This window comes from Bos javanicus, chromosome 1 (genome assembly GCF_032452875.1).
Source record: "Bos javanicus breed banteng chromosome 1, ARS-OSU_banteng_1.0, whole genome shotgun sequence".
In the NCBI taxonomy this organism is placed as follows: Eukaryota; Metazoa; Chordata; class Mammalia; order Artiodactyla; family Bovidae; genus Bos; species Bos javanicus.
This window is the reverse complement of record NC_083868.1, coordinates 95196207-95219773: the sequence shown is the minus strand read 5'-3', so window position 1 is coordinate 95219773 and position 23567 is coordinate 95196207. Positions and strand designations below refer to the sequence as shown.

The window sequence follows — 23567 nt, the reverse complement described above, 5'->3', positions numbered from 1 at the left end:
TACACATCCCCTTTAAAATGTGTTCATTATTTACACATATACATATGTAAATACATCTTAAGGAAAGAATCAAAATCCATTTTTGTTTGGAGAATATAAGATAATTTTCTTTAAGATTCCCAGAGGGACCATGGGGTCTTACAAACCTTAAGTTGGGAATCACTGATACATACATTCTGCTTAAAACCTGGATGTAATTCAGGTCTTAGACAGACTAGCAACTTCAAGAAAAAGGTTTTTTACTAGGAGGAAAATGTTTCACATTTTCTTTCTCCCTTTATTTAGTTGTAAATCAGAAGCATATTTTTGTTCCATTCAGTTATGTGCAAAGTTGAAAGTTCTGGATTCAGTTCAGTTTTCTTGTCCTTAGAACAGGTTTGCTGTTCTCCAGGGACTCCAGCTGGGAGCTCCAGCTGGGGGTGCAAGGACAGGTGGACCATGCGCTGGCTGCCCACCTGTCCTTGAAGCCATCGGGACACTGAGAGCTCGGGGTCCTCTAATGTCACTTTGTTAGCACCAGGACATAGGGCTGCACAAATACTGAGTCTGTGTCCCCACCCTCAAGGAATCAGAGACTCAGTGGTGGGGCAGAGCATCACAGAGGAATATATGAGCATCATAAATATAGTCCTTACCTGAGAAATGGGTTCTCAGCTAAAGCTTTGATTTTGTACGTTATTTACACTCTAAATACATCCCTATGTTTTCTCCCAAATTGAGCCCACAAAAGCCTGAACTTATAGTGTAGTAGAATATGCAACACTCATTTGTAATTGGAGTGAATGAGTGGGAGTAAAAAATCTGGAACTCCCAGATTTTAGGACTCAGAAGAAAGAAGGAAAAGAGGGAAGGAGAGGCGAGGGATAAGAGTTTGTTAATTAACTCATATTTACTGAGCCCTGGATGTTTTATTATTAAGAACAATGAAGCAACAGCCATTGTTTTTTGGGTGCTTCCTGTATAAGACCAGGACGGTTTAGTAAGGGATTTACATATGCTCTCCCAATCCCTCAAAACACCCATGCATTCTTGGAAAAAGAAACTAAGCACTGATACTGAGCCACTTATGTTAGACCACCTGTGACAGCCAAGCACGCTGGGCTTTGGGTAGTTCTGGTGACTCGGCTACCTTTTGCTGGGGGCAGCTCACCACAGTCTGTGGAGCCCTGGCTCTTGTCCTGGGGAAATCCAGGTGCAGGTGTGTTTGTGCGTGGAGACGTGGTCTTACTAGTGCTGTGAGGGACCCCAGTATAGCCCCTGCTGTGGGCAGGTCTGACCTTACAAAGCTGTCTTTTCTCCAGAGTCTTTTACTCCTCTTCCCATTGTCCAAAGCCTGTTTTCTCAGTGAGGGAGATCTCAGTATTGTGCTTTTAGGAGGAAAGCAAATGATGAAACATCTTTTGGCTAATGTGCTAAGGGCTAATTGCCCTAGTAATCTCTCCAGGAGATCCCAGGTTTTCTCATTTTTTTAAAAAAAGGCCAATCTTAATGCCACAGAAGGCTTTCTAACCTTAACCTCTTTAAAACAAACAAAAACTATATGGGGAAAGTTACAAAAATATGGACTCTGAACTCTTAAACATAGGTGGGTCAGCTTTACCCTATCAGATTCCAACGTGTCGTACCTGTTTCTCTGCATTTTTCTCCCTATATCCTTGAATTTTTAAGGTCCTCTTAAAAGTTTTATCTGCAAAGGAACTAGGGTACCGTGTGGGTGTGGAGGTAGGGGCGGTGGGGAAGGCAGGCTCGGCTGTTTGTGGGGTATGATTTATTAATAGTGAGGGCTCTCCCTACTGGTTGACTTGTGTTAAAATTGGTTTGTGGAAACGTTTGACCAAAGAAATGGAGGTGATACGGAGGGTTGTTGCGCTATGGGGAGAGCCTAGGACTAGTACAGACAGTGGATTTGAACCAAGGTGGAGAGCTCAAAACTTTTGTCTGTAAAACAGTTTTCTGTAATCTCTTTTTTTCTTTTTTTTTAGGCACCAATTGACAATGGTTCAAAAATCACCAACTACCTTTTAGAGTGGGATGAGGTAATCATATTTTCATGTTCATCCATCTAAAACACCTTTCAAAAATGAAACTGCTGAACAAATGCCATTTTATTCTTTTTTGAAGATATGCTAAACACATGGAAAAAATAATGTAAGGAGAGAAAAGTTTAAACCAATAGTTATTGACTATGGAAAATGAAAATGACTAAAATATAGTGAATTGTGCATTAAAATATATTTACTTGGCTTGTTTGCAAGAAATGCCACAGAAAGAAAAGACAGGGTCTAACTGCTCTGAAGGCCTTACTATCTGGCCAGACATTAATGAGTATTTTAAGGGCTTCCCTGATAGCTCAGGTGGTATAGAATCTACCTGTAATGTAGGAGACCCCAGTTCTATTCCTGGGTCAGGAAGATCTGCTGGAGAAAGGATAGGCTACCCATGTGGCTTCCCTGGTGGCTCAGCTGGTAAAGAACCCACCTGCAATGGGGGAGACCTGGATTCAATCCCTGGGTTGGGAAGATCCGCTGCAGAAGGGAAAGGCTACCCACTCCAGTATTCTGGCCTGGAGAATTCCATGGGGTCGCAAAGAGGTGGACATGACTGAGGGACTTTCACTCCACTTTAATGAGTATTTGGAACTGACTTCTTTGTTATCTTGACTGCCAAGGGTCAGCCTGAATCAGTGGTTTCCATCAGGTAGACCACACTGTGGCCTGAGAAGCCTGGTTTGTGTCTTTGCTTTCAGTGCTGTGTGCTAACTCTGCCCTGTTGAATACTGTCTGGGACTGGGGCATGGAGGGTGGGCTGCACTGAAGGTCTCACCTACCCACGTGTGTTCACCCTACCGGCTAGACCATCCTAGAACAGTGTCACCTTTGGTGTCTGTCTCACCAGAGACCTTGTATAGTATCCATGGTGAAGTCTTCTTACAGTCAAGGCCGCTCTCTGCTGAACAGTGACCCGGTGCTTTTCTAGCCTCACTCACACTGCACAGACTCTCAGGCTGGAAACATTGGATGCAGAAATCTTCTCTTTCTAAAAAGCAACAATACTATTCCTTTAAATCTTTATTCTGTTCATTCATTTACCCACATTTTATTCTCTTTCTGTGGTAGAGCAAATGGACTAAGGATTTGAAATACAGGAAATGTGGGATTTGGGGTGCCATCCAAGTTAACTAGTCTTTGTGACTTAAATTTAAAGGCACTGAAAAATTCAGCACACAAGCTTAGGCAAAAAGTCAACTTGTCGAGAGTAGAAAAAAATATTTTAACCCAATGTTAAATGAAAACGGGTGAAATTCTCATGATGAAATCTTGATGTGGAGAGGGGGCTCTTTATCACTTTTTGCAGAAGCATATTTTCCCATCTGGGTTGCGTCTGAACAGCTAGAGTTCCAAGTTACCAAAGACAATGATCTATTGTTTCTAGGATCCTTGTGAATGGCCCCTATGTACAGATTGGTGAAATCTCAGGCTTAACTGGTATATTTTACAGATTAGATGGATTTCGTTTTAAGGCGGCTTGATTGGAAGGTGAAACCATCCCCTATGGCCCTGGTGGTTGAGGTTTTACATGGAGATAGAGGTTCGGGAAAGGAGGCTTTTTTCCTCTCGCCTGCCTTCCCAGAGCACAGCGCTTGTGTTGGGGGAGGGTGGGGGTGGAGTGCGCCTGTGTTTTTCCTCTTCTCTGCCTTGGACCATGGCTTCATAAGTTAAGTAAGGTCAGAGAAGTGGAGTGCTTGAATGGGAAACCTCCAAGGAAAACTCAGGTGCTACAGGAAATGGTAATGGTGACTCAGTCGTTGGCCATCTTCCCTTCGAATTTGAATTGAAAGTGTCCTGGCACGATTCTGGGAGGAACATACTACAGCCTCAGATGAAATGGAGAAGCTCTGTCTAATGACCATTTATAATCAATAGGACCCACTCTTAACTAGTGACTACAAAGTGTGAAGTTGTTTATCTGGGGCCTTCTCCCACTTTTCCCTCCTTGCTCTCTTTCCATCCTGTACTCACTTGCCTCCTAGTTCTTTCCCTTTCCTCTTTATATACCCTCCCACCTTTGAATTTCTACTAGTGTCAGCTCTGATGGGCTTTCCTGGAGATTTCAGGCTAATTGACTATAGATCATCACAGGAATCCTTTTATGACCTGTGGCTTAATAATTCTTCAAAGAAAATCAAATGTGTACACACAGCACACCGTCTCACCTGCAGGAAGTGTGAGTGCACAAGGCTCTGACTCTCCCTCCGAAAGCTTCTGCTGGTGGTTTCTGAGCCAAGTGCAGCTGCTACCAGGTCTCCTCCCAGACCGCAGCAGTTGGTGGGGGGGTGCATCGGGGCAGGAGAACAGAGCAGCCTTAGGCTGGAGTCACTCCCCCCACACCCAGCCCTCTCCAGAGCCAGAGTTTGCCTCTTCCAGCCACACACCCCTGGCCTCTCTGGCACCCAGGGGGCTGTAGAAACAAGCTTAATGGGCAGGAAGGAGGTAGGGTGTGCAGAGGAGCAGATCCCCACCTGAGGGCAAGCAGGTGTCCTTCAGTCTCGAAGAAACTTGTGTTCAGGAGTCACACCTGCCCGTTTCCTGCTGGAGCACCTGGTCTGAAAATCCCAGCTTAGGTGAGGTGACCCCATCCACATACATGCCACCATGGATGTCTGGGTGTCCCCATATTTTTATCATATCAGCACTGGCTAAAGTTCCCAGAATACTTTATTCTTTGACTCAGTTTTTAATCACGATTCCAGTAAAATAATCAGTGTAAAATTCTGAAGATGTTAGCAAACAAGAGTACAGGGCTTCAAGTGCTGCTGTCAGGTTCTAGAAAAAGACCTTCATGAATGAAAGAGCGGTAGCAGAGAGGCCACTGGGTGCCACCCCTGGGAATGCTGTGCTGAGTTGACCTTGGGGAAAGCCACCTCAATCAGTAGCTAGCCTCCTGCTGGTCTCTGAAGACAGGTGTGATCCTAATTGGGGAACAGAAAACAGAACCATGAAGCACGGGGGGCGGGGGGGCGGGGACTGACGTGTCCTCTCTCCTAAGTTCATTGTCAGTAATGTCACATCACTGCTCAAAGAACTCACCTGGAGGTTACTCACTAATGGTTCTGCAAGAGGGTGTTGCATGCCTACTTTTCTCCATTAATAATTGTGCCTAGACACCCTCTTAATTTTTCCATCAACGCAGGAAGTAACTGTAACTATGAGATGGTAATAAGCAGCTGAAAATGGAACACAGGTGTCACTGGCTTTTTGGTCACAGCCATTGGTTTCAATTTTCCCCTGAAATAGATCCGTTTTCATAACTTGGAAAGGTGTAGCCTTTCTTGGCCACGTTCCCTTTGTTGGAACGACTCAGATGAACTATAGTGTGAGTTCTGCTCTTAGATGTTGTTTTAACTTCTGCTTTACAGAAATGCTAACTGTTGCTGTTAGCAGCTAGTTCCTCAGTGCACACACAGGTCTCCTAAGATCTCGCGAATACGTAGCATGGATTCATGTTGATGTGTTCAGTGGTGTGGCGTTCACCCAAGGAGAACTGGATTGTTTCTGCTTTGTCTCAAGCTAGTCAAACAAATAATTTAACCCCTCGGGTCTCAGCTTCTCCATTTGAAAATGTGTCTGTCATCTCACAAGTAGGTAAAGATTGAATGAGATAACTTGGGCAATGACAGATGCTGTGTAACGATTATTTCATGTCACCTAAGCACATTAACATTCAGATCTGGGATAGGAAAAGTCAACAGTTATAGAAGGATTGTGTGAAAGAAATACAACATTTTTCTGTCAAAAATTTAAACAGGAGCCCTGAGGTTAATGGCTCTGGTTTGAACTAAACAAAAACGGATGTCAATGCTATATATAGATGTTAATTTGCCATTAGCTTTGCTTCCAGACATGACATGTTGGGAATATTCGAGAGAACTAGAAAAATAGCTTTGTGGGAATGTGACTAGTGGTGTTCTCAAGAATCTCTCCCTCCCATGTGACTCAGCGCATCCGAACAGGCATGTCATATCTGGGTTTCCCGGTGACTACTGAGTGAACACAGCTGTCAAACAGTAGACCACGAATGAAATAAATACTGCAGAAATCAAGGGATACTTTGAAATCGAACAGAAAAGGCAAGCAGCAGGTAGAGCCCAGAAGCCCCCGGGAACCCACAAAGCAGCCAGGCTGGGCTCAGCAGCCCCATTGCAGAAACCCAGAGCAGGCCACAGGCCCCAGCCATGCATCGTATCATTTAGGGACTGAGCTGGCCTCATAAGGAGGTACTTGGTTTCTGATTTATTAATCAGATTCCTATTTAACTTGTTGTTCAGTTGCTAAGTCATGTCCGACTCTTTGTGATCCCATGAACTGTAGCACGCCAAGCTTCGCTGTCCTTCACTATCTCCTGGAGTTTGTTCAGACTTGTGTCCATTGAATTGGTGATGCCATCCAATTATCTCATCCTCTGTCACCCGCTTCTCCTCCTGCCCTCAATCTTTCCCAGCATCGGGGTCTTTTCCAATGAGTCGGTTCTTCACATCAAGTGGCCAAAGTATTGGAGCTTCAGCTTCAGTCATCAGCCCTTCCAGTGAATATTCAGGGTTGACTTCCTTTAGGATTGAATGGTTTGATCTCCTTGCTGTCCAAGGGACTCTGAAGAGTCTTCTGCAATACCACAGTTCAAAAGCATCAATTCTTAGGTACCTGTTTAACTTAGGTCTTAATATTAGTAATCTTTCAAAAGGCTTCTTGCCATAAGTGAATTTGCACATGGTGTTTCTGGTTAGACAGTAGCCTTTCCAGGAGGAACCATAGCACTGACAGCAGAGTGACTTACAGAATGGATGAAGAGAGCCTTGCCACGAGTGCCACTGTCTCTGGGAGCCCTGCTGCCCGCGGCCGCATAGCCTGCTGCTCCAGTGGAGAAAGCCAGGAAGGCCAGTGCCCACTCCCTAGTCCATCACCGAGGCCTGGCCGAAAATCAGGGGAGGGTGCCACTCGCCCAGGCCCATGAGCTCTTCTGCTCATTCTCGAGAGTGAGAATGAGTAAGTCCTTTATCATTTGTCCATCAGAAAGCATCTTTTACATAAGAGCCAGATTAGTGAGCTGGCAGAGAGACAGTGTTTTGCCACATCACAAGTCTTCACTGCCACATCCAAGGGTAGTTTCTGAGAGCCAGGGGAATAGCTTCCTTCACTGCAGCTTCTATGGAAGGAAACAAGGCAAGGAAGGATTTAGCAATTCGGAGAGGCCCGTAGGTATCAAAGGCAGAGCTGAGTTAAAAGGAGCGCTCTCATCCCCTCAGACGACTGCACACCAGAAGCAGATTCTCCGTGCTTCTTGCCAGGTGTCGCATGTGTAAAGGAGGGAGTTACGTGTTAGGGCAGCAGACTCTGGAGAACTTCCAGCTGAGGCTGTATCACCTGTGTCCTCAGCGCTAAGTCATCAGCTCATTTGTTCTGTTTGTTAGTGTCCAACTACAGGATGGCCACCTGGGCCTTGGTTAGGTGGTAAACTGAAGCCAGCCATCCCTAGGTTCGTCTCTTGTATAGGCAGCCTATTCTAAAATCACCCACTCGCTTCTCCTTTCCTTTCTCTTTGGGACAGTCTCAACACATCGATCTTATCAGAGCACTCGACATCTGGCGAACCTCCACATTTGGAGGGCTATACAGGAACATTGCATTTATTGGTTTTGAACCAGAGGATCATCCTTGGCTGTTTTAGGAAGTCAAGACCCTCCCACTAATATAAAAAACTAGTGTGCCAGGGAATAAAATGCCTGCAGTATTCATTTGGTATCATGCAGCCACAAACTCCCCACTTTTCTTACCTTTGAAAATTTCCTCTGTGCCAGAGTGGTCAGTGAAGTGAAAGAGGCATCACTGAGGGGAGAGTGAGGTTTGGCATAAAGAACTTTGGAATCCACCCACCTCCCTGTTCTGAAGCCCTTCTTATATATGGTTATGCTAAACACTTATGAGCTTTGATTTCTCAAGCCAACATTTATCTTTGATGTTGCCTAGGGTCCGCCAGCACTGGAACAACTTCTAAATATAGATGTACTAGCAGACTAAATCTTTGAGCCTGGCAGTAGTTCAGTTGGCCAGTGCAGCCTAATTTTTTATTTGATTTATCATTGATGTTTCTGACAGATTGAACTATGCTGTTACAGAGAGTCCCCAGCCCAGAATCACTCAGCCCATGTCCGGATCCAGCAGCCATGGGCCATGAGCACATGGCGCCTGAAAACCACATGCATGTTACCTGTAAGAGAAGGAGGTCAATAGATCAAGAAAACATCAGGAGGAGTACAAGTCACATAACGGTTGCTGGTTCACCATGGATTCTAGCACACTTGTTGGCCATTCTCATTTTCTTGTGCCAGGAAGAGGAACAGGAAGGATCATTTCCAACCTATTAATTTGAAGGCAATTGAAAATGTCAGCCAAGTTTTTTTTTTTTATCTTTATTTTTTACTTGGAGGATAATTGCTTTACAATGTTGTGTTGGTTTCTTCCATACAACAGCATGAATCAGCTATAAGTATACATATATATATATAAACACACACACATAAAACCCCTCCTTCCTGAGCCTCCCTCCCACCCATACCTCTAGTCATCACAGAGCACCAGGCTCCCCACTAGCTAGTTATGTTATACATGGTAATGTATATATGTCAATACTTTAGTAGCAGTGTTAGAAACACCAGCTTCCTAGATTGTTAGTACACTCCAGGGGAACTGGAAACGTTAGCCAGAGCAACCACATTCCCCATGGTCTACAGAACCACTCCTGGCAGGAAAATATTGTGGCTTAAAATAGTTGGAGTATATGTAAGTTGTATGAATAGAATTGGTTATGACTGTGTTAAATTCCTTAGCAGGGAACCCATTTTAAGGATTCCTCTTCCCAAGTACCAGAGCCACTTTATAAAGATACTAAGTTAATAAAGAAGGAAAACAGATTTGGAAAAGCTACTTTTATCTGTTTCCAGTTACATAGTTTTACAAATTAACACCTACATTTAGACAGATTTTAACAATTAGTTGTATGATATAAATCAAATACTTTTTATATACTTAGGTACCACTTTTCGGATAGGCAGACGTATCTGTAAATTGATTTCTTCACTGGAGCTTTTTTCCATTGTGTGTTGTAAACAGATATCAAACAGGTAGAGATGTGATTGCATGTGGATGTCCTTTGATAGATTATTTACTTTGCTCACTCTTGAGGCTTTAGGCTATGCCATACCTAAACTGTGTCCCAAAGACTTTTTCATATCTGTATTTAAATATAAAAATATTCCCCAGGGTTGTCTTTAACTCTGGAGATAGCATTATTAAACTTTTTAATTCTCTAAGATGTTACTCTAAGATGAAGTGACTACATTGCCATTGATTAACAATTTTGGGTGATCTTTATTATCTAGGAATCTTGTTACATTTTTTAGGTTCTACAGAAACAACTTTAAAAATCTATTCAAAGAAGCCTCACTCTGTTGAATGGCTTTGAGGGTCCTTTATGCAGACAGATGTTGAACATTGACTGTATACAAGCACACTCGCTTCTGCTCCCTTACTTCCTGGCTGTTTATATTTATAGTGCAGGAGGAATTTATAAGTTTATAGAAAACATATTATAAACATATATGGACATCAAAATAGATAAGTGTAATACTGCATAACAAATTACCTCAAAACTCAGTGCGTTAAACCAGTCACTTGTCTTTTCTCATGGATTCAGGGTTGGGAATTTGGACAAGGCACTGGAGAATTAGCTCCTCTGCATTCCAGTTTCTGGAGCTTCAGCTGGGGAGGGCTTGTTGGCTGGGGTTGGAACCTTCTGGCGGGATCCTTCTTCACAAGTCCGGTGGTCACTGCTGGCTTAGGTGGGCTTTGTCTCAGGCTCTCTCACAGCACAGCAGCTTCAGGGGACTCAGCACTGCAAAAGTGAATGTTCTGGTAAAAAGGCAGAAACGTCATCGCCTTTTCAGGCCTCTCCTTAGTAGTCACAACAGCTTCATATCCACTCCATCTGTCATGACAAGAGAGTCACAAGCCCACCCATGTTCAAGGGCCATAAGCTTTGCTCCTCTCTGTTGGGGAATCAGGAATGTTTGGACATGTTTAGAATCATCACCACGTGACATAGGTTCTCCTGACTCTCCTAATCTGTTGATCTTTTCCCCTTTATCTTTGTGTAGCACATACAGTGTTTTAGGCACATGCTCAGTCGCTTCAGTCACGTCCGACGCTTTGCAAACCCATTGACTATAGCCTGCCAGGCTCCTCTGTCCATGGGGATTCTCTAGGCAAGAATACTGGAGTGGGTTGCCATGCCCTTCTCCAGGGGATCTTCCAGAACCAGGGATCAAATCCATGTCTCTTGCATTGCAGGTAGATTCTTTACCGCTGAGCCGCCAGGGAAGCCGGTATTTTAGGTACTATGCCCTAAAAGGGTGTGGACTTAGAAAGGACAGCGTAACTCTTTTCCTGCCCCTGCTCTCCTCTGAGTGTTCTGGGAAGAGAAGAAGGCAGACAGATGTGCCCCAGAAATGCAGCAATGGGATGGGGCTCAGACCCCTGGCCCGACGGGGCGTGACTCGGTGGTGCACAAACCCGGCTTTTCTCACTAAAAAGATGCTCCCTCGGTGATGAGGAGGAACCCACGAGGAAAACCGCATCCCTGCCAATTAGTGTCTCTGCCTTACTGTCGCACTTCATGAGTCGGCCTCCTTAGGATGACTCACAGGAGATCAGCAAAGTGTTCCCTCCCCCCTCCTTTTTTGAGGGAGTTTATAAACATAGAAACTAATCTGTTTATCATCTTATTTAACAGCTAATTTTAAATTGTTAATTAAAAAGAAAAATGCTTAAGTAGATAGTAAAAGGGCAGAAAATAAAGTGAGAAAATAGAGAATATATTACTTAAACATTTTAAATCTTTTATTTACAATTTACCCCAAGATTTCATCTTAAAGAGTGAAATAGTATTTCAAGATATCTTTGTCCCTGAAGTTTATATTAACTCATCTTGAAAACTGCTTCCAAGGGTGACTCACTGTCTGCTGCGGAGCCACAGGAGTTACGTCTCACACGCCCCCACACTGCCTTCTCTCACCCCTGCTGGTCTGAGATTGGGTCCTTTCACAGTCTGGCAGAAAGCTGGCACTCTTCAGAATGTAGTGGGAACTTTATAGGACCTAAAAGAACATCTGGACTCTGATTTTTATTAGGACTGGTAACCAAATGTGTGACCCTTCTACCAAGGGAGTGAAAATGAGGATGGAGTGGGACAGACATGAGCAGAGTGGAGTTTTCTGAGTGTGGGATGGCTGGGACCTGCCCTCCAAGATAATCCACACACCACCCCACCCCACCCCCTGCCGCCCCGTACTGTGTGAATCGAGAACTGAAAAGAGACCCTTGTTCACCAAGGATCAGATCAATGAGATGTCCAGACTAGGTCCGGTGAACTCTGGTAAATTGAGTTCAGTGGCATCAGGGACCAGGCCTCCTGGAGGGGCTGGAGTTTAAGCCGATCAGTGGAGTCTAGAATATAGATTCTATGCCAAGTATTTCTGTTCATTGGTAACAAGAGGTGATGGAGGCCAAACAGGAGCTTGGGACTGTGGAAAGACTAATCTGATACATGCTGTATACATAATTGAGCCACCTGCAAATTGAGTGCTTTTCTGGGGAGCAGTTTTAACCAGAAGTGGAGGACAAGCCCCCTGGGTGGAAAACAGTTCCATTTGTCTCAAGGCCCAGGACTGAGTGGGTCCTTGCAGGCTAGGTCTGAGTATAGGATGGTGCATATTAGCGAGAACTGTAAACTCATTGGAGTGAGAAGAGGAACTCAACTGTAAAAGGAAGCAGTGTGGGTTTGTGATGCCTCACTCCCCACCAAGGTGAGCACCTTGAAGTCTATTCACACACAGTTGGTTTGTACTCCAAAATTTCTTCACATTCTAGTAAAGATTAACCTCGTCCTTGAGTGAACTTCAGTGTGCATGGTAGGAAAAAGCATTTGGGCATGCCCAGGATTATGAAATGGAAACAAGTCAGGGAACCCTGAAAATCTGTTCTTTTTGGCTTGTGGACACTGGCAGTAGGGAGCTAGTCCAGAACACGCTGGGGCTTCATGTCCAATGAGGTCAGTAGTGTGGTGGCTACATCTGTGCCAGAACGATCGCATTTCCAGCCTCCAGGGTGGATTTCCAGCCTCCTGTCACCTCTGCTCTCATTGGGTGAAGTTTTCTTTCCTTCCTGGGAGAAGAGGCACTCGTCTCAAAGAGATTTGGATCCTGACTGGTCCTGTGATGCACATCCATGATCTTCCAACATGCAGAATCAGGACGCTCCTGGCCATCCATGTCTCAGCTTTTCGCTCGTAGAGCAGCCAGCTCCTTGGCCTATTGAGCTCCCCTCTGTGTGACACCCCACACGTGGCCTAGCAGCAGTAGCTGAGCAGGGCAATGCCTCAGCCACGGATGTCTCTGCTGCCTGTGTTTGACCAGATTATTGAAGACAGCAGGCCTGCAGTGGAGAGAGATTGTCCATTTCCATTGGGACCATGTTTTTGTAGGAAAGTTTGCATGAAGCTAACTTTAACTTATTAAAATATAAGTTGTTCTTTCCAGGTACAGCTGTTATGTCTCAGTAATCCTATGTGCTTTAAATTAGATTTTATTAGAAGAGGGAACATGATATAGATTATAATATCTCAATCATTTGGAGCCATGCTACCTATCAAATATGGAAGTTGTGATTTACTGTTTGTAAAACTTCACTAACCACAGTGGCTTGCTGCTGCCGCTAAGTCGCTTCAGTCGTGTCCAACTCTGTGCGACCCCATAGACGGCAGCCCACCAGGCTCCCCCGTCCCTGGGATTCTCCAGGCAAGAATTCTGGAGTGGGTTGCCATTTCCTTCTCCAATGCATGAAAGTGAAAAGTGAAAGTGAAGTCGCTCAGTCGTGTCCGACTCTTTGCGACCCCATGGACTGCAGCATACCAGGCTCTTCTGTCCATGGGATTTTCCAGGCAAGAGTACTGGAGTGGGGTGCCATTGCCTTCTCCGCCACAGTGGCTTGGACATATTTAATTCCTGATAAACAATTGCATTATCACTCCTGTCCATTTCTCTGAGTCTTTTAATCTTCTAAACATTATATATATATATTTTTAAACCCTATCCATTTCTGTCAACAGGAAGAGCTGGATAATATTTAATTTATAAATGCTGTTTGCAACCTGGGGTCATGCTTGGTTTACAAACAGATTCTTCACATCGCCTGTACCTTTGACTGTGTACTTATTCTGATGCCTAAGCCTAAAGCCATCAGAGAACCTGGCATGGTCTTCCATGGAAGACTAGGGTGACTCAGGAGCCATCCCACATGGGAGCCTGGAGTGTTCTCCATCTTCGCTGGCCTACCTCTTAACAGTAGATTACCTTTGCACTGCAGAGACTCTTGTGAATATTAATTGTCTTTCTTCCCGGGTATCCCGTTTATATTAAACTCCTTGTCATACATGAGTATTTTGTTTTATTCAAGAACTTCTCTTGTTTGAAATATTTTAACCTACTTCCTCTCCTCTTTTTCTTTTGTTTTATATTCAGTAACTTCTAAAAATTCACCAGTAAGCTTTACCTTTTTAAGTCTGTGAAACATTTGTACTCTCACCCCTTCATATTCTACAAGTACTGTTTCTAAAACTTGATTCTAAAGTTCTACCAACTCTGGGTCATTCTCTGTGTTCTTGGGGTTCATGCACATAGTAGGATATCGGGAAAGGTATAAAATTTGGCATGATTTACCTAAACAAGCTGGAGTTTATCTAGTAATTGTTCTTGATACTGAAGTAGAATTTTTTTTTTTTAAATGTTGGCAATGTAGGAAAACCTCCTAAAGGTCACAGAATGGCGCTCTCTCTCTCTCTCTCAGTTCTTTAGTGAGCCCCAGTGCTCTGGCCCTTTAAAATAAAAGTCTAGTTCCCATCATTGATGCCTCCCCACTCTTTTTTTCTCATTTAAACCACAGGCTGGTTTCCGCCATATTAAAGCAAATCAACCTGGTAAGGAACAGACTGACTTTTATTTACTGGCTGTAGTTCTAAGCACCAGAAATGGGCAAAGGAGACCAAACAAAGAATAGGAAAAACGAGGCATTGAAGGGGAGCCAGCCTGGGGTTTGGAAGGCTTCTGTGGCGGCAGGATGTGCCTTTCTTGCACTGTTTACTCTGAGCTCAGAAATAGAGGAGGAAAGAAGGTGGATCACGCTACTGCCTGAAATGGATACAGAACATACCAGGGTGTGCAGCGCACAGAGTGTAATCAGACACTGGATGTAATTATGCAAATATATGCATAAACAGCTTTCCTTTGAATAAATTGTCTGCAGCAACCTTAATGCTCAAGGTTAAAGTAAGCCTAAGGGCATGATTTGCCAGCCGGAGTGACTTTGCCTAAGTCGCAGCTGAAAAACATATGCTTTACTGCCCCCTTCATCCAACCCCACCCCTACCATTTTTCATCATTGTATCTGACTGCATGTTGAACCCTTGATAACATGAACTTTGGCTCTTTAAAACTGTTAGGGCTTCTCCTCTCTTCCTTGGAAAGGGTACCACCTTGCTTGGGAGGGGAGACTGGGAAAAGTTTGAGGATGACTGTGGTGTGGTGATTTTTAATCTGTTCAGCCTGGTGATACTTCAAGCTAGTTGTATGCTTATTTTGAATTAAACTTCACCTGGAATTTTTTTTTTAAGTAGTAAGCATTTGGAGACCTATTTAAAGGAAGGAAAGGCCTACATTTTCTTAGGAGAAAAATGTGCTTTCTTTGTCTTTTATATAATAGAGAGCTTCAGACATATTCCTGAAAGTCCTGGGCTTGGCTGTCTGATTAAAATGCTGAGATTCATCCAGCATTAGCATGTGATTTTCTTTTGCATGAACATAGATAAACTACTGTGAATTATGGGTATGAAATATTCTAGAAAACTGCTGATATGCGTATTCCATGCCTCTGAGCATGGCACAGAGTAGTTTTTTTTTTTTTTTCTTCTTCTTAGATCTATTAAGAGAACCCACTGGAGTGTTTTCTTTTTACTTTAAGGAATTTGAAGCATTGTATAAGGCTAGGAATGTATTAAAAATGTGTTTCCATCCTCATAAAACACTTAAGAATGGTTGTAATACACACAGATGAATTGAACTGATGTTCCAAGTCTTTGTCAGACATTCAGCTCAACTACTAGCCTTGATAGAACTCCCGGATTGTCCAAAGCACTGCTTTGAGACCAGATGTGGACAAGATTTAGTCAAAGGCATGTGCCCAGCCTTTAGGGATGAGCATACAAGCAGCTCACCAACTGGAATGTACAGGTGTGGGCTTGGGAGCTGCCACGAAGCAGGAGAAGAGAGAGAAGATCAGGGTGGTGACGGTGGAGGGAGGAACAGTTGTGACCTGCAGGGCTGCATAGATCAGTCCTTGAGTGCTGGGCCGTCTGGGGAAGACTGTACAGTTCCCAAGCTAGTGATCCTGTGAGGCCGCAGACTCACTATAATGGGCCTGGTCGGGCTATTTGACCAAGTGAAGAAGATCTGAGAAACTGTGATCCTTAACTTGAGCATTGCCCTGTGCCTGAAAAGGGCCTTCTCTATTTTGTTGACCAAAGTCCTCTTTGAAAATACCACAAGTATGGTATACCACCTGTCTCAGTAACGGAATTGTCTGTAGTGCCTTTGTGTTAAGGATGGTATTTCATTGTAGAGTGCTTTCCTTCTATTGTTTTTGTTCATCCAAGCTAGAAAATTAAGCAGTTATTCAAAATGCTCCTTCATTTTCTTATTTTTTTTTTTTTTAAATTTATGTGCATTGTTTCTTGTTTTCTCTTAGGGAAAAAGAAACAGTGGTTTCAGACAATGCTTCTTTGGGAGCCAGAAGCACTGCAAGTTGACAAAGCTGTGTCCAGCCATGGGGTACACGTTCCGGCTGGCGGCTCGGAATGACATTGGCACCAGGTATGGCGTTTCCCAGTCCTCATGCCTTTAAGCCTCTATGTGGTGTCCCTGAGTCCTCCTCTCACGTTGCTGAAAGGCGAGGTCGCCTGCTGCCTCCACACTGCACCAGCTGGAGATCTTCCAAAAGAGAATCCTAATCAGAGGCTAGAAGGCCCCTTCCGAGGTGATAAATGCCACTGTGTCCTCTTTGCAGCCTTGCAGGCTGTAATGCAGAAAGGCCCCCTAGGGGTCTCAGAGAATCAAGGGAAAGGTAACTACAGATTTTGAAAGGGAATCCTCTGAGGACTTTATTTTTCAGATGCTGTGCCTTTTTCTTTCATCACTTTAGCAAGCTACTCGTTCAGTTGCTTTTTTCAATTATGTCTGAGTGTTTCCTGATACAAAGAACAAGTTGCTGGGCCATCCATTGTTGTCAAGCCCAGGCAGATACTCACAAGACTGGAGAGAATCTGGACTGTGTAGGACTCACGGCTTGCCTCCAAGCTGCTAGGGAACGGTGAGAACAGGTTTATGGTGAAGCATCAGTAGATTAAAAGTGCCTTGAAAAGACCGTATTTCAATTGCACTGCCTGGGTAACAGTTGATTAAGGGAAAAATCTTTTTCTTTCATCACTACTTGTTGAAAATCTTCTTAAAGGTTCAGCACATGATTGGTCCCAACCCTTTATTCAGCCTAAAGAACTTGTTAAGATCACAAGCTTTTCAGCCCTCTTTCCCTACCCATGATAGCCATTGTATTTTTAGAGTTCACTAGTTGAACAGTCATAATGATAAAGGCTTCTACAGCTTCAGAATTTATAAACGAATCAAAAGCATCCACAAACTTTTGGAAAATGGCAGCGTACATATTTGTAAAACATTTATTTTATCAGCAGACCATTGTTTGCCCTTATATGCATTGATTTGACAGTTCCTTGGTAGCTGTGGCTCGTGGCTTGTCACCGTCACACTGTGCTTACTCCTAGGTGCCTGTGGGGGGGAATACATTTTTAAATATATTTTCCTGTAACACAGTATGCTTTTCTAGTAGTAGACTAAGTAGGGAGTGGGTGATTGGGGCACACTGAAGTTGTGGTAAGGAACATCACACAAAGGATCCTTGCCTGCCTTTGCTCGCTGAACCTGTCAGGCCACAGACTTACCAACCCAAGCCAGTCACACGGTAGCTTTTGAAATGCCGACTCCTCCACATGCTCCTAAATGTGTCTCACCGGGTCTGTTTCTCTCCAGCGGGTATAGCCAAGAGGTGGTGTGCTACACGTTAGGAAACATTCCTCAGATGCCCTCGGCACCAAGACTCGTTCGAGCTGGGGTCACGTGGGTCACACTGCAGTGGAGTAAACCAGAAGGCTGCTCACCTGAGGAGGTGGTCACCTACACCTTGGAAATCCAGGAGGACGAGAACGTAAGTCTGGCACACGTCATGCTTCTGTGTGCATTCTGTAAAGTCAGTTTTATCACAGCTACAGGGTATACTGTGAAATTAGATTCACTGCCTATTGGAAACCAAATTCTTAATTTCTACCAGGGCAACCACCAGCAGAACCCTGTCCTTCCCACAGTCTTCCCCAGATCCGTAAATGGCATCCCCGACCTTTCCTTTGGGGAAGCCAGAAACCCGTGGGGGCATCCTTAGCCTCATACGTGTGTTGAGTTGTTGCATTAGTCGTTCAGTCATGTCTGGCCCCATGGACTGTAGCCCACCAGGATCCTCTGTCCATGGACTTCTCCAGGCAAGAATACTAGAGTAGGTCTCCATTCCCTTCTCCAGGGGATCTTTCCAACCCGGGGATTGAACCCAGGTCTCCAAGATTGCAGGCAGATTCTTTACTGTCTGAGCCATCAGACTGCATATGTAATCAGTCAGCAAATCCTTGTAAATCTCCCTTCCAAAGTTACCCAGAAATCTGATCATTTCTCAGCATCTGCACAGCTACTATACTTTCCCAGCCACCATCATCTCGCCCCTGGGTTGTTGGAATAGCCTCTTAAGTATTTTCTCTGCTTTCATCCTTACACTCTGTTCTGCACATGAAGCCACAGTGAGCCTGTTAAATAAAATACGGCATGTCGGTGCTCTGCTCAGAACTCTTCCCATCCCAGTGCCTTCCCTTCTCTTCCAGAGGAGAAGCCAGTACTCTCAGAATGACTTCCAGGTCCTCCGAATTCAGGGTCTTCATCACTGACCTTGTTCTGCCACTGTCATCTCGCCGAGCACACCAGCCACGCCCTCCCACAGCACCTTAGCGACTCCTGTGCCCTCTGGCTCACATGCCCCTTCAGATATCTTTGAGTCACTCCCCTCATTTCCTTCAGGTCTCTTCTCACATGTTACCTCTTTAGAGAGCCCTTCCCTGACCGCCTTGTATGACAGCACTGTCCAGGAGCACTTTCTGTGGTGATGGAGATGTTCTGTAATTTGTGCTGTGTAATAAGATAGAGCCTAGTCACACAGGGCTGTGGAGCACTTGAGATGTGGCTGTCAGCCCACGGAACTGAATTTTTAATTGTATTTTAATTTATTGGAAGAGCCGCATGTGACTGCTTCATTGAGCCTGGAGAGCTATAGAAAGAAATGCTCCCTAGCTCTATTACCGACTCTGCTCTCTTACCCAGCTTTATTTTTCATCTAATAGCACTTAACACCACACAACATGCTTCATATTTGTATGCAGAGTGTTTTAATTGTTTTCTCCAGCTGTCATATAGTTTCTGATGGGCAAGACTTTGTTTTTGGGTAGTGCTAAACCTCTAGAGCGTGGAAGAAAGCTTGGTGCATCAGGGGTGCTCTGAGATCAGATGGATGAATGGGGGTGGATGCATGCATGACTAAGAATACTGTTGTATGAATTCCATACAGTTGGCTGTCAGTGGGACATTTATCCCGTTGAAGGACTTTCCCCGTTAGCCAGAAGACACTGTGTCAGAAACCCCAACCACTGTTTATTACATAGCACACTGCAGCTTGAAAGTGAGGACTTCTGCACAAGAGCGTTTTTTCATGACAATGTTGTTAAATGATTTTTTTTTAAACTACATACTGCTTCGTTAATTTGGTAGTTAAATTCTTTGTTTAAAATGCTTATTGAGTAACTAGAAAAAGTTTGCTCTGTGAGGAAAGTTTATGGTGGCATCTATTAAAAGGAAATTTGCACTTTTTCAAAGAGAGCATTGTTCTCTTTCACATTAGTGTTAGTCTCACAATAAAAGTGCCCAGATCAGGACAGATTATGATGTGATAACAGTTAAAATTTCACTTAAAGCACCATGGGATTCTGGCCCTATTTTTGCTATAGCTGCCAGACTTCTGGCCCACTGTGATAATGGAAAGAGGCAGTCTAAAACTCCTACATACAAGGGATTTAATGCCCAGATTTTATGATACTGATGTTTCTTTCTGGCTTTGCCTTTTCAGGATAACCTTTTCCACCCAAAATACACTGGAGAGGATTTAACCTGTACTGTGAAAAATCTCAAAAGAAGCACACAGTATAAATTCAGGGTAAGTCAGTCATTTGGGTACTTGAACTGCTTAAAAATAAAGCTCTTTTATGTTTCCCCCCTTTATCATTTTAAATCAACTTTACAGGTTAAAAACTTTTTTAAGGTTGCTGCACTTCACACTTTTAAAGTAATATCTATAAAATACACACCATACTTTAATTTTAAAACCCACCCCCGACTTTGGAGAAAAGAAACCTGTTGCTGTGATGTGCTGTAATAAATTACATGAGGCTAGATGCCCTTGCCCAGGAAGATTCAGACCAGGTGCCCAGCATACCTGTCTCTCACCTGCACTTTATGTCCTTCTATTCAGAGTTTCTTCTTTTCATCAGATTTCCTTTTTTCCCATTGTCCTGTGCTCTTTTGCCCATTTTTCTTTTCTCAGCCATTTTTGTTTTCTATTACCTACACCCCTCCCCTGTTAGGCTCTGGACAAGCACTGCTGACGTCACCGTGGGACATTGTGTTGTAGCAGAAGACAGTTCTGCGATCTCATTAGGAGAGAGGAGACAGCAGGCTGCCTTCTGTGCTGCCTTACTGTTATCGATCCTAGCACAGCCTTGTACTTTCTGGTGCAACAGTGTGCGTTTTAGAGAGATGTGGTTGTCTTCTGATTCTCTCTTTCCTTCTCTTAATTTGTGAGACAAATCATGTTATTTAACTTGTAGGAGTCACTCAATAAATATTTGTCAGATTGTCAAGTGGAACGTGTGACTACTAAAGGAAAATGATAGTTTTTGATATTTTAAAAAACCTTGCTATTCGATGGCTGGCTATGAGATCAGAGGTATACTGCCAGCAATTCTCCACAAGGTGGCGTTGTCCTACTCCTAAATAATCAAGGTTAGCAAGGTTCTTTATATCTGCTGCCCACCACCCCCCGCCATATTTTCCTTCCATAAAACAAAATGAACTGGTGGAGACATACTGGTTTTGTTTTGTATTCTTGAAAAGGTAAAAGTGTCTTTAGCTAAAACCTACCTTGTTGTTTCATTTTTAATTGTTAATAAGTAAACTGTATAGAAAATAAATACTCCATTAAAGAAACACTTATAAATTAGTAGTTTGTGAGAGAGCAAGGGAGAATGTGTGTCAGTATCTGAGTTCATGGATGCCTTGATCTTGCCATATTGAACATCACCACTGGTTTAAGACCTACTATCTAAAGCATATGAATGTGTTATTGGTTGTGTTACAGCTGACTGCTTCTAATATGGAAGGGAAAAGCTGCCCAAGTGAAGTTTTGGTTTGTACAACAAGTCCGGACAGGCCTGGACCACCTACAAGACCCCTCATTAAAGGACCAGTTATGTCTCATGGCTTTAGTGTCAAATGGGGTATGTTTTATTGCTATTGCTGCTGCTGCTTTTTTTGACAGATTTTTTTTTTTTAAACTTGATTAATTTCAGTAGTGACAAACCAGTTAACAAAGAAACCATATTATCTGAGGGAGTTTTACATGTTTGAAATATATATATTAGAAATATCCTGACAATGCCACCAGTTGGTAAAATTGACAATTGTAAGAGCATTTCATTTACTTCATGATTTTCCTGTAAGACACTTCTTCCGCCTGTATTTTAATATATTAATAATTTGTATGTGGTAGTCTCTGAATATATCATTCTTCAGTAACTTTCCCTTAAAATGTAGCAATATTTAATATGAAAATTGATTTATAAAGTTATTAATATGAAAGTTGATTTATAAAGTTAGTATTGAAATTAGTTTTCAAAATTTAGGTTAAGTCATATTAAATTTGACAGGATGTTTAAGTTACAATGAATTAGGAAGACTTTAGTTTTTGTTGTTTGTATATAACCAGAGGTCTCGGACTTCAGGAAGTTTCCATATTAAAGTTCATTATATGCTATTTGTAGGAATCTGATAGAAGGATATTGTGTCTCACCTGCTGCATGGATTATTTCAATGAAATAAATGCCATTAGAATGTTGATAAACATTTGCAATTGTATGTAAAACTGTTACGATGTGTATGATCATCACTAACATCATACAAGAATAGTAACTACCTAACAGACAAAAAAAAAATTTTACCTGGCAGTCAAGTGATATAAAGGAAATGTAAAACATAACTAAATCATTGTTAGAGACCAACCACTGAGACATATCACTGCTTCAAGTTATGTGGTAATTTTGAGGCAGAATTATTCTCTGGAACATGGATATGATTAAAAGAAACAAAAAAAACTAAGTGTGCTTTTTTCCAGATCTAAAGCTTCTTTTCTCAGAATATCCTAGAAATTTCTGTCAGCACTGAACATTTACTTACATTGTTAACTGTTAACTGTTAAGTCACTCAGTCTTGTCCAACTCTGCAACCCCATGGACTGTAATCTGCCAGGCTCCTCTGTCCATGGGGTTTCCCAGGCAAGAATACTGGAGTGGATTGCTGTTCCCTTCTCCATGGGATCTTCCTGACCCGGGGATTGAACCTAGGTCTCCTGCATTGCAGGCGGATTCTTTCAGTGTCTGAGCCACCAAGGAGGCCCCATATGCCATAATATTTAACTATTTAATTATTGTTGTAAATATCTACTACTGAAATTAATGTATATTAATGGAAATTATAGGTGAAAAGAGGGATTAAAGTTTCTAAATCTATATGAGTAACCCGAGAATATGTCTAAAACATAGATGGCCAATTGATAGTAGAGGCAAATTCTGTGTAGTCTTGAAAAAAGGTATTTTTCTGCTCAGAAAAGAAAATTCTTGCAGGCCCTGGGTTACCAATAGACAAATAGCTAACGTACACAGGGTTCTAGTAACAAGCCAGAACCCCTTTTTCAAACCACCTCTTTGGTACAGGTTCCAGTTGATCTGATTTTCTATTAGGTTCACTTGGGATGTAAAGTTTGCTTAGCAGCACACTGTGATGAACAATTTGAAATTTCATCAATAATTTTTACACCTCCTTTTCCCTCTCTTTCCATCTCGCAAAAGAATCTGGTCGTGATGATTTAAGTGAAATAAAGAATAAAATAATTTTTGAAAAGAAGTACATGAATATTTTGTTTTATATAAAAACCACCATATATTAAAGAACAGGCTTTAGAATTCTCAAAATAAATATTTGACCATAACTCTTAGAAAAATAAAATCACATTTCGAGTTTTGTTCATGTTTCACTAAATGCTAACTTTTCGGCATTTCTAGCTCTGTAACCTTTGCGTCGTCAGAAGGTTTTGTGGTGTTTTTGTTTCTTTTGTTTTTCAAGTAAGGAGTTGGGTGAAATGTTATTTGTGTCTTTTAGTTGAATCCAGAATTTATACAGTCTAATGTTACATGGTTCTGTGTGTTCTAATAATGTTTACTAACAAAAGTCAATATGCTTTTATAACTAATAAGACATTTGCTTACTTTCCAGATCCTCCAAAGGACAATGGCGGTTCAGAAATACTCAAGTACTTGCTGGAGATTACGGATGGAAATTCTGAAGGTGAAGTTTGTAGAAATTCTTATTCAAGTCCTGTTTTCTAATAAGATAAACATCTGTATGATAATAGTGGGCTATCATTTATTCTGTTGATAGAGGTACTACGGTAAATGGGCTTTAATCACATATTGACAGTTTTTTCTTTCAAACACAGCATCAGGAATCAGTCTGCTTGATATGTATATTTTTATCATGCTTTTTAAAGTTTTTGTCACTTCTTTAAGCCAAAGGTCCTCATTAATAGAATAAATATGTTTTTCATCTCTCTTGGCATACTTTCTGTAGAAATTCTTATAAGCAGAGAAAGTGTCAGAAGCGATCAGCAGGAAGAATAAATCAGTGCACAGAGGATAACAACATATTGTTGTGGGCTGCTGACAAGCATAACACGCTGTAACAAATTCAGGAAATGTCTTCATTTTTGTTATTTCTCGGTCAGATTATTTAACCCTTACTCCTTACACTAGGTGAGCTAAAGCCAGACAGTGTTAGAGGTCAGATTCCTCCCATAGTGTTTTCTAAAAAATTCTTAGATCGTCTTTCTAATAAAATTTATTATGCTTTAATAGAAAAAAGT

The 23567-nt window shown here is 42.5% G+C and overlaps 1 protein-coding gene across 8 annotated transcripts in view; it reads left to right on the top strand.

Annotated features, from left to right (window-relative positions):
* Positions 1–23567, top strand: part of FNDC3B (fibronectin type III domain containing 3B) — a 356072-nt gene that overhangs the window by 272796 nt on the left and 59709 nt on the right. For all 8 annotated transcript variants that reach the window (XM_061415723.1, XM_061415747.1, XM_061415714.1 and 5 more), the window contains 6 exons: positions 1983–2036; positions 15906–16030; positions 17261–17435; positions 19446–19532; positions 20733–20871; positions 22922–22993. In XM_061415723.1, coding sequence (XP_061271707.1) covers positions 1983–2036; positions 15906–16030; positions 17261–17435; positions 19446–19532; positions 20733–20871; positions 22922–22993 — 652 coding nt within the window. The remainder of the gene's footprint in view (positions 1–1982; positions 2037–15905; positions 16031–17260; positions 17436–19445; positions 19533–20732; positions 20872–22921; positions 22994–23567) is intronic.